General features: G+C 45.8%; 1 protein-coding gene across 1 annotated transcript in view; it reads right to left on the reverse strand.

The window, feature by feature from the left end:
* Positions 1 to 10,017, reverse strand: part of LOC111972825 (poly(A) specific ribonuclease subunit PAN3) — a 21,376-nt gene extending 11,359 nt beyond the window's left edge. The window contains exons 1-12 of the mRNA XM_023999930.2: positions 9,287 to 10,017; positions 8,070 to 8,185; positions 7,536 to 7,611; positions 7,227 to 7,408; positions 5,254 to 5,398; positions 4,650 to 4,882; positions 4,418 to 4,522; positions 4,136 to 4,193; positions 3,057 to 3,218; positions 2,805 to 2,921; positions 2,574 to 2,675; positions 24 to 189 (exon numbers count right to left, since the gene is read on the reverse strand). Coding sequence (XP_023855698.1) covers positions 24 to 189; positions 2,574 to 2,675; positions 2,805 to 2,921; positions 3,057 to 3,218; positions 4,136 to 4,193; positions 4,418 to 4,522; positions 4,650 to 4,882; positions 5,254 to 5,398; positions 7,227 to 7,408; positions 7,536 to 7,611; positions 8,070 to 8,185; positions 9,287 to 9,617 — 1,793 coding nt within the window. The 5' untranslated portion in view covers positions 9,618 to 10,017. The remainder of the gene's footprint in view (positions 1 to 23; positions 190 to 2,573; positions 2,676 to 2,804; positions 2,922 to 3,056; positions 3,219 to 4,135; positions 4,194 to 4,417; positions 4,523 to 4,649; positions 4,883 to 5,253; positions 5,399 to 7,226; positions 7,409 to 7,535; positions 7,612 to 8,069; positions 8,186 to 9,286) is intronic.
* Positions 10,018 to 11,588: the final 1,571 nt, after the last annotated feature.

Below are 11,588 nucleotides of genomic sequence, written 5' to 3' on the forward strand. Positions count from 1 at the left end.
GCCTGCAAGGTGTGTGTGGGTACCTGGTCTTGCCGGTGATGAGGATCTTGCTGGGGTCCATGACCCTACAGGCCAGACCAGCAGTGTGGATAGTTCTGAGGGCTGAGCTCAGCTGGACGATGTAGGCCCAGATCAGAGACTCAGGAAGCAGACCAGCGTGCTGCCGGGGTGGTGGAGGCTCGTGCTGTCCTACAGGGGGGCACCAGACTCACATGATTAGAAACACATAGAGGCTTCTCAAATAAAAAGGATCAACTTCCTAGGCCAGTTTTGTTTATTTAACTAGGCAAGTCAGAAGAACAAATTCTTATTTACAATGACAGCCTACACCGGACAAACCCGGACGATGCTGGATCAGTTGTGCGCCYCCCTATGTGACTCCCAATCACGGCTGGTTGTGATACAGCCTGGATTCGAACCAGGGTGTCTGTAGTGACGCCTCAAGCACTAAGATGCAGTGCCTTAGACCGCTGCGCCACTTGGGAACCAAATGTCAAGACACGTAGTCACAGACATACACACACAATGAACACTTGAGAGAGGTGTTAGTGTGATATAGAGTAGTAATTACAACAGAGGTCAGAGAGGCTCTGCTTCCTCTGGGCCTGCCTAGTAGCTATAGCACCTGTCTCAGGATCAGTTTCAGCCACAGCTTCCCCCCCTACCCCAACTACAGCATGAGCACACCAGCAACCACACACACACACACACACGACATCCCTACTATCACACAGACCAGCAACTGTCAGTGCTGGCACCACAAACATCCACTTACCCCCTACACCCCTTTACCACACTCAGAGAAACCGTTAGCACCGGTCAACTCACAGAGAAAGACACCACTAGTTGTATACACACACAACCCCTCACACAGACGGACATGTCTATACTTTCAAAATAAATCACTACACAAGACATTCACTCCGGGACATATAGAAAACCTGTTAGGAACAAGTCAAGTTTTTAAAAACGAGACGCGGTGAGGAATAAAGGGGGTCATGAAAGGGGGATCAGTATGAGAGAGGTGGAGGGAGTACGTTGGGGTCAGTATGAGAGAGGTGGAGGGAGTACGTTGGGGTCAGTATGAGAGAGGTGGAGGGAAGTAAACGCTTGGGGTCAGTATGAGAGCAGGTGGAGCGGGAGTACGTTGGGCGCAGTATGAGCAAGGTGGAGGGAGTACGTGGGGTCAGTATGAGTAGAGGTGGAGGCGAAGTACGTGGGTCGTAATGAGAGAGGTGGAGGAGTACGTGGTGGGTTCAGATGAGAGAGTAGGAGGGAGATACGTTGGGTCAGTACTGGAGAGAGGTGGAGGAGTACGTTGGGGCAGAATGAGAGAGTGGAAGAGGCGTAACGTTGGGGTCAGTGATGAGAGAGGTGGAGGGAGTATCGGGGCTATGAGGTGCGGATACTTGGGTCAGTAATGAGAAGAGGTGAGGGAGTACGTGTGGGGTCTCAGTATGAGAGGGCGGTAGTTTGTGGGTGAGGCGAATAGGCACGTTAGAGGGATTACTTGGGGTCAATGAGAGAGGTGGAAGGGGGTATATATGAGAGGTCAGTACTGAGGAGAAGAGCTGAGGGCGAATGTTGTGAGTATGGAGGAGTGCGAGGGGAATTGGCTTGGTCAGTGGCAAGAGGTGGAGGGGGAGCTAGTTGGAGCACGAGAGCAGTGGATTGAGGGAGTAACGTTGGGGTCAGAGAGAGTGGGAGGGTAGTACAGTGGTCAGTGAAGAGAAGAGGTGGAGAGAGTGATTGGGGTCAAGTATGAGAGATGGTGGAGGGAGGCCCTCAAGTAGTATTAGCAGTCATAGTGAAGAGCACGGGATGGAGGGAGTACGTTGGGGTCAGTATGAGAGAGGTGGAGGGAGTACGTTGGGGTCAGTATGAGAGAAGGGTGGGAAGGGAGTACGTTGGGTCAGTATGAGAGAGGTGGAGGGAGTAACGTTGGGTCAGTATGAGAGAGGTGGAGGAGTACGTTGGGGTCAGTATGAGAGAGGTGGAGGGAGTACGTTGGGGTCAGTATGAGAGAGGTGGAGGGAGTACGTGGGGTCAGTATGAGGAGAGGTGGAGGGAGTATCGTTGGGGTCAGTATGAGAGAGATGGGAGGGAGTACGTTGGGGTCAGTATGAGAGAGGTGGAGGGAGACATTGGGGGAGTATAGTAGGTGAGAGAGATAGGAGGAATGGGAGTGGAGTACGTTGGGGTCAGTATGAGAGAGGTGGGGGAGTACGTTGGGTCAGTATGAGAGAGGTGGAGGGAGTACGTTGGGGTCAGTATGAGAGAGGTGGGGAGTACATTGGGGTCAGTATGAGAGAGGTGAGGAGTACGTTGGGTCAGTATGAGAGAGGTGGAGGGAGTACTTGGGTCAGCATAGGTGCAGTAGAGGTGGAGGGAGTACATTGGGGTCAGTATGAGAGAGGTGGAGGGAGTACATTGGGGTCAGTATGAGAGAGGTGGATGGGGAAGCTTGGGGTCAGTATGAGAGAGGTGGATGGGGAATGCATTGGGGTCAGTATGAGAGAGGTGGATGGGGAATGCATTGGGGTCAGATGATGTCGAGGTGGACAAAGACTCACCCCACTTCCTCTTGGTGAAGTAGGAGTCGGCAGTGGGGTCGTTGAAGTGCCTGCTAAACATGGTCTCTGCCCCCGCATGGAAGTCATAGGAAAACACCAACGCTGAGAGAGGAACAGGAGGTTAGCGTGGGGGTTATGAATCAAACATACACTGAAAACAAAAACCAATGGAAACACACTTAGAGACCACCCACACCCCCCCCCCCACACACACACACACACACAACTCACAGTGGTCTCCAAAGGCCTTGGTGGTGAAGACCTCCCTCAGGGTAACAGAGTTGGAGTGCTGGATCTTCTTCCACATGTCCACCAGCATCATACACTTGGTGTTCACCAGCCTGAAACCTGAACACACACACAGGAAAGACATTTAGAGAACATGACCACTCAAGAAACCTTTTATTTTCAATCAAGGCTGAGAAAAGACCTGATCATTTAAAATCTCAAGGACATGAAGGCAAAGTGTGTGTGTGGTCTCACCATGTACCCTCCTCAGGCAGTAAGGCAGGTCGTCCTTGCTGTTGACGGCCTTGTAGCAGGAAGTGATGTAGCTGAAGTTGCTGGTCTTCTGCAGGCGGTTGGGAGGAGGGACAGGCTCCAGGGGAAACAGGCTGTGGTAGCTGTCCACCTCAGATGGAACACCTGGGACAGGGATACACGGCATGAGAACACACGTACACGGAGTGGACAAATCATTAGAAACACACGCTCTTTCCTTGACAGACTGACCCGGTGAAATCTATGATCCCTTATTGATGTCACTTGTTTTAACAAGTGTAGATGAAGGGGAGGAGAAAGGTTAAATAAGGATTTTTAAGCCTTGAGACTATTGAGACATGGATTGTGTATGTGTGTCATTCAGAGGGTGAATGGGCAAGACAAATGATTTAAGTGCCATTGAACAGGGTATGGTAGTAGGTGCCAGGCACACGGGTTTGAGTGTGTCAAGAACTGCAACGCTGCTGGGTTTTTCACACTCAATTTTCCCAAGTGTATCAAGAATGGTCCACCACCCGAAGGACATCCAGCCAACTTAACAACTGTGAGAAAACATTGGAGTCAACATGGACCAGCATCCCTGTGGAACGCTTTCAACACCTTGTAGAGTCCCTGCCCTGACAAATTGAGGCTGTTCTGGGGGCAAAGGGGGGTGTACACAGTGTATATACACCAGCACACAATGTCTACATCAACTACATCAGTTGACACTCATCTTCAGTTACAAGTTTTTATAGTTGAACAACATGACAATGTTCTACAAACCAACCAGTGTGACTATTTGTGTGTGTGTGTGTGTGTGTGTGTATGTAAACTGTCGTCAGGAATCCTACAGACAGAGACGTGACTCAGATGAGAGTCTCACTTTCAGCCTGCAAGGAAACTCCACATCGACCGCAACAGAAGCTACACAACCACACCGTCAGAACACATTTCAACTGTCCAACAATGACCACAACGTCAGAACACATATCAACTGTCCACAATGACCACAACTCCAATAACCCAATAATAGCCCCTCCACTACCTCTGTTCAGCCAATCAGGGAAGGAATGCTTTACCGGTGTTCTCTGATTGGTCGATCTGAGCCATGGTGATTAGATGTCTGTTTATCAGCTCCTAGAGGGAACCACAGAAAATGACATCACAGTATGATTGGAGGATTAGAACAGAGCCAGACAAACAGAACCAGGTAGATGAGAGAGAAAGAGTGAAATATGGAGACAGGGCAAAAAAGAGAAGGGCCCGAAAGGGAAACAGAAAGTTGGGGTTTCAGACAGGAAGAACCAGGGGGATGAAGAGAGAGAGAGATGGATACTGACAAATAAGAGACGGGGGGGTACCTGTCGGAGTTCATCAGCCATGAAGAAGGACGGGGCGTTGGCTTTGGGCTGCATGTAGGCCACGTGGGGAGCAGTGGGGGGGTAGATGTGGTAGGTAGGAAACACCTGCACAGAAACACATTTAATGACTGCACTTCCTATTGATGGAGAAATCATAACTGACAGTCCACTGATGATAATGAGGAATTTATTTTCAATGCCGTCAAGTAAGGGCAGACTAAATGGAACGTACCATCCCGGCCATGGGAGCGGGGGTATTGTCGGTGTAGAAGTAGGTGGTCCCCCCCACCGTCTCCTTCTGGATGATGTGGGCCCCCTGGTCAGACACACTGGTGGGTACCATGTAGTTAGCCGGATTGGGGTTGTTGGGGTTGGGGGTGTGGCTGCGCCGGCGAGGGGCGGGGGAGGTGTGGGGGGTGATTTTGGGGGAGTGGAGGGGGGAGGACCCTGCAGAAAGAGACATCCCTGTGGAGAGGGGGGATACCAGAGAGGACATTGGTTAAACAGAGGTACAGAGTTCATTGGAATGGCTCCAATCATTGTTCTGACTAACGGGTGACTGACTATGGTGGAATTCATCATGTTGGGGATATACTTGAATAATACATTGTCTGCTGTTTTTTCTAGAGCATCTCCATTGTATGGAGTCCATTCACCTGGTTGCCAGGAGAACAATGGGAAGTAACATCATTAGAGAACCTCTACACTGCAAACTCACTCAACCTGACATATCCACGATATGGTGCAAAAAGACAGCAAGGCTGAAAGCAATACAACCCCTTGGTTGGTGGGTTCTAAGTCAGAGAATGAAGTGGTTTTTGTAGTGGGTGGCTCACCGGGTGCTAGGGCAGCGGCGGTGGAGCTGCTGAGGCTGGGGTGGGGGAAGAGGGGCAAGGGGAAGGCTGGAACACTGGACTGGACCATAGTGGCCATGCGGGGAACCCCCTTAGGGATGAACTCATTGGCTGTAGGGTTGGGAGCCTGGGAGAGCGAGCGAGAGGGAGCGTGAGAGAGAAAGAGCGAGAGATGCATGATATTAGAATTAGATTAAGTTGTTCTGCTTCATCAGAGATTGTATTAGTATAATGTTTGTTTCCTTGTAAGCAGCTTTGGCTTCATCGCATACTGGAAAACATACACTTCTCTATGTATTTATTTGGACAGTGAAGCTAAAACTTTTAATTTGGCTCTATACTCCAGCATTTTGGATTTGAGCGCAAATGTTTTATATGAGTAGACATCAGGGGTGCAACTTTAGTTTTCGAAGTGGGGGGGGCAGCATAATTTTTTTATSCGACTGGATAAATACTCCAAACAGCTTACCCGATCCCTCTGAGGCGTGTGTCCACATGGTCCTAAAGCACACTATTGCCTCGTTTTGTATCACATTTCAATAATAAAACACGGGGAGACAATAATACAATTTCAGAACGTCCCCAGTGAAAGTTGCGCCCATGGATGATAGTACAGAATGTCACTTCATTTGAGGGTATTTTCATACACATCCGTTTAACCGTTTWGAAATAAAAGTATCTAGTCCCTTCATTTGAAGGTGTCACTATTATTTGGATAAATTCACTTATAGGGTGAATTTATTTCTATTTTCAGCTGGCGGTAAGGAGTTCAGAACTGTCAAACGCACGTTAGTTTGCAATTTCATCATGTAAAATCTGGCGCATCTGGCGCACTTTCCAGCTCTTGCACCAGGTTCAGCAATTTACCYGTCTAAAAATCAGCTGGTTTGCACTGAGGTGGGAGAGATGGAAATATTTTAGGTGTGTCCTTAAAAAAGTGTACAAATATGCCAATTTCAATGAATGCAACTAGGGATATTTAAGACCGATCAAAGCTGGTTTTAGCAGTAATGCAATTGGTTATGGCATCGATTTTGCCATAAATCGTGAACAATGATGAGTGGGAAAGTTGCAGATCCACAAAGATCATGCCCCCAAAACATGCTAACCTCTATTACCAAAACAGGGGTTGTTAGCATTTTCTGGGGGCTGTCTCTTATACACATCTAGATGTGTATAAGAGACAGACCAATAACAGGAGAGGTTAGCATTTTATATCATAACTCCAAAACATACTAACCTCTCACCATAACCAATAACAGGGGAGGTTAGAATTTTTGGGGGGCGTATGATATGCCTCTCACACTCTTCATTAATCATGATTCATTCATGATTATCTGTAATCATGGTAGCATCCACATTAATGTAGAAGTATTCAGAAACCTATTATATTCTTATTTACAATGAAAGTGACAACACATTATTTAGCATGAATTTCTATTGGGCACAACATAATCCAAACAAACTGCAAATGCATCCAACAAGTTTGAAGAGTGACAAGCTTGATGTAGTCATTGCGTGCTAAGAATATGAGAACAAATACTAAACTTGACTAAATTGAATATACTATAAATGGAATTTCTCCAAATACCTATGACACCTCCATTTCTAAATATAAAAAAAACATGAAAACACACTCAAATAAAAAAGGTGACTTTTTGTAATGTTGCCTCATAAAACATTTGATCTCAAATCCAAAATGCTGGAGTACAGAGCCAAATTAAAAGTTTTAGCTTCACTGTCCAAATAAATACGTAGGGGAGTGTATAAAACAACCAACAGAGACAGGATGACATGAGCTAGAGAAAACACACAACCCAACCACCACGGATGGGTTTAGGTTGAACTATTTTCCACCGTAGGCCCTAAAAAAAAAAACACAATAGACGCCTCAAAATCCAACTATTACCCTTGGTTGATAACCGCACCAGGACCCAGGGTAGTGGTGCTCTTACCTTTCTCCTTTGTGATATGCTCAGAGCACCAAAGTCACTGAAGAGTGAGGACATAGGAGAACTAACTGGATCTGGAAGAGGACATAGAGGAAGAGGGAACGAAGACTGTGTTGTCCAAGGGGAGTTTTCCATCGACCCACAACTCTGACCTGGTCCAACTGCGAGGGTTCCATGGAATAGATCTGTCAGTGATTCAATGGGTGTTCCAATCAAAAAGTTAGAAGTAGTTTCAATTATAATTCTACAGTTTTTAGTTTCAATGATCTGATACATAAAGTGTTCTGTAGGTGCTGGGTTCTAACTTCTTACCGTGAGCGCTGTGGCTAAAGTTCTTTGCACCATCATCAAGGAGACTGGYAGAACTGCTGCTGCTGCTGGTCATTCTCTACAAAACAATGACAAACAAAACACAGATGCTTAAAAGTGTACTCTCTTAGTTAGCTAACATATCCTAGCAAAGCAAACAACCCTGATTTTCTTAAAAGGTACTAGTCTGTAGCAAAATAATTCCCATTAGTATCTGCATCACTGGCTGATTGTCTTGGAATTCTGCTTAGGTGTATAAATCTGGTTGAATTACAGATTAAATAGCCTACATACGTGCACAATTGAAATAAAACAAGCACKTAGGCCTACGTAATTAATAGTCTTTGGACCAGTTCTGAACCAGACTTTCTGATTAACATACAAGAAGAACACCTTTTCCAAATTAGCCAAGTAGCACTATCATTCAGTAATTGACCCATATTTCCTCATTTACCGTAGCTCTGAAGCTGGTACCGGAACACTTGAGTGCATCTGTTCAGTCAGTACTATATAGTTTAATTCTGAGGCTGGTCATACCTGCATCATTGAGTATTTAGACTCTGCGGGGCTCCCGAAGCCATTGACCCCAATGAAGCTGCTGCTGAAGTAGGAGTTGGTCAGATTAGCATCAGTCCCACCCTCCATACCAGGGACTGCAGAGGACAGGGATGAGGGGTTCAGAATCAGACATCCCTTCTACTACACAGGCACAAGATCTGGATGGTCCTGGTAAATGTCCTATTCAATGTTTGGAAAACATTATGGAGACTGAGACAAACGATGCCATACAGACTATCAGCCTAATGTATTGTTTGTCCAGTTGCTGGTCGAAAACATCTAAATTAAAGAACAGCTCACTTTCTCCCTTAAAGAGTCAACAAGAATCTCATTCATTAAATGGCTGTGTGAAGCAAAATGCACTTAATGCACAAAAGTCGTTTAACTAATGTTGACTGTCTTCATTTGCAGGACTGGTCCGTTACAGATGAGTAGCCAATCAGCAAGCTTCTTGAGAAGATGTAAACACTTCAACTATATCCAGTCAGCTAGCTAGCCAACTTGTGTGCAAAATGATAATATCCACGTTGCAATCAAACGTGTTATTGTGCATAGTTCAATGATATCACATACAGCTGTGTGGTGGTTGCAATATGTTGCTAGTTAATTATGCTAACTAGCTACTAAGTAAAGGGACTTCATAACACTGCAGCAGCTGTTTTGGGTTAGCATGTAAGCTAGCTAGCCATCCTACTCATGCATGAAGACAAGAATGATAAAATATCTCGCTTCCAAACTATTCCACATTAACTAGCGCGTTAACTTAGCTATTGCAATAGTTGTGTAAACGTTAATTTGCCACAAACTTTGATTTTGCAAGAGTTGATTATGGCTAGGCTAAGTTGTTTAGCCATAGTTTGATAGTTAACAAGTTAGCCAATGATTGTCTGAATTTGCCCACTCACGTCTTGAAGCGGTCAAATACAAAACACTGAATTGTCTCAGTTAGCTAAATGCATTATTTGAAGGAGCACAAACGTCGACGCTGGATGAAAACTTTAGTGCTCAGACACTTTAATTAGGTATGCTTGATTATGTAGCTTGAAAAAACACGTTTTTGGGGGCAGAGGCCTCAGAGAATCCCCGGGCTCAATTTTAACAAAGCCACTCACTCGCCCCAAAACCAACAACCACCGATGAGGATGTACTAGGCCCTGTCGTGTCGAACAGGGGGCAACCAGACCAAGCATACTCACTGGTTAACAGCTGTCCATCCAGAGCCGTGCCTGCAGACCCCAGAGAGTCGCTCTTTTTGGTGACGGTCGGCACCCCTACCGGGCAGGCCGGGGGTGCACTAAGCGGATACCCCGCTGCCGTCACGGCTCCTCCTGACATGGATAAAGGGACAGGGCTTCCTCCACCGTGAAGAGACATGCTTGCCATGGACGGTTCCTCGTGCAAAAACTGACACTCGTCCCCATAAAAGCAAGTCTTGTCCTTTGCGTAGTATCGGCAGAACTTCACCTTGACGCAGGGTATTCCGACACCCCCGAGCGGAGCAGCTGAAGCTGGGAGTCCACTGTTCATGGCACCGCTGCTGCCGCCGGAAAATATTCGAGCATAGAGAGACGTCGATTGCTAGTTAGCTTGCTCTCGAGCMGGGTTCGATTAATGTAAATGCAAAGCGATATGCAACAGCAAATATGATTCGTCCTCACCTAAAATTACATCACTCACATATACGTTTAGATGATAAGGACATCGCGTTTGATAAATCCTCGRCTCTTTTGTCGCTACCCATGTAGCTGGCCTAGCTAGTAGCTAGCCTGTTGTTGAGCCTCGTTCACCCTTGTTGTTGTTGTTTTCTGCTCTCTGGCTACTCCGCTAAGAACCAGCTAGCATAGCATTGCATTATGGGTAGCTTGCTACAAAGCAAAGCTCCTACCGCAAAAGCCAGCGGACCGGGTGTAATCATTAGTCCAAACAGTTGCAAAACGTTTCATTTTTGCAACATAAACAACAGTTTCTATTAGACAAATTCAGGTAGGTCCCGCCCCGTTTCGTTCCGTTTGCTTCCGTTTAAGAAACGTTTAGCAACAGGTTCGGCGTAATGAATACGCCCCAGTGACATGTGAAGCGGCTTTGACTGAGGGACAGCTTTTTTGTCTGTGTACAGAACCAACGATTTCCAATACAGAAATATGTTAGTTTGTCACCATACCCAATCGTTGTATAGAATATYCAGTCATGAAAGTGCAAGTGACGTGTGATATTAAACCTCTGTGATGTAGTAAATCACTGATGTCACAAAAAGGCTGAATGTCATGTCACATTGTAGCAAGCCAACATTTAGGACTGTTTGTAACAGGCTAAGCACAGTATTCCTTTTCCCTTTGACATTTCACCAGTCACTGGATTACTCGGTATTTGTATTATGTTAGCAACTATGAAAGTAATCACTTGATAAAGACATTTCTGTAAAGTAAAATACCTATGATCCTACAATAATATTATTATCAATCCAATGAAAATGTGAGAATATGAGAATATTTCAGACTAAATAAATATGTGTGATATTTTATATACATTTGGTTTCATTTTATTKGGTTATTAGAAATATTGCTATAAAATACGTAAGCGGTTATTACATTAGGGCCTATAGGCTCTAGTTCATCACCAGGTTATAATAGGTAGTCTAGCAGTTAGAGTGTTTTTTTAATACATTTTTTTATTTAACCTTTATTTAACTAGGCAAGTCAGTTAAGAACCTATTCTTATTTACAGTGATGGCCTACCCCAGCCAAACCCTAACCCGGACAACACTGGGCCAATTGTGCGCTGCCCTATGGGACTCCCAATCACGGCCGGTGGTGAAACAGCCTGGAATCGAACCATGGTCTGTAGTGACGCCTCTAGCATTGAGATGCAGTGCCTTAGACCGCTGTGCCACTCTGGAGCCCAGCGTTGGGCCAGAAACCGAAAGGTTGCTGGTTTGAATACCCGAGCCGACAAGGTAAAAACTCTGTCAATATGCACTTAACCTAATTTGATCCAGTTTTGATCCACTTAACACTAATTTGTTGCCGTACTACTACCCTGTAAAACTACACATTTCACTGCACCTATCTGGTGTGACAATATACACTAAATATACAAAAGTATATGGACACCCCTTTCAAATGAGTGGATTCTGCTATTTCAGCCACACCAGTTGCTGACACCAGTTGCTGACAGCACACAGCCATGCAATCTCCATAGACAAACATTGACAGTAGAATGGCTTTACTTAAAGACCTCAGAGACTTTCAACGTGGCACCATCATAGAATGTAACCTTTCCAAAAAATAAGTGTTGTTATTTGGAAGTGGAAATGTCTAGGAGCAACAATGGCTCAGCCCTGAAGTGGTAGGCCACTTCAATGGCTCACAGAACAGAACTGCAGAGTGCTGAAGCACTTAGCGTGTAAAAATGGTCTGTCCTCGGTTGCAATACTCACTACCAAGTTGCAACAGTGAGCCAGGCCTAATCACCCAACATCAGTGCCCGACCTCACTAATG

This window comes from Salvelinus sp. IW2-2015, linkage group LG14 (genome assembly GCF_002910315.2).
Source record: "Salvelinus sp. IW2-2015 linkage group LG14, ASM291031v2, whole genome shotgun sequence".
NCBI lineage: Eukaryota > Metazoa > Chordata > Actinopteri > Salmoniformes > Salmonidae > Salvelinus > Salvelinus sp. IW2-2015.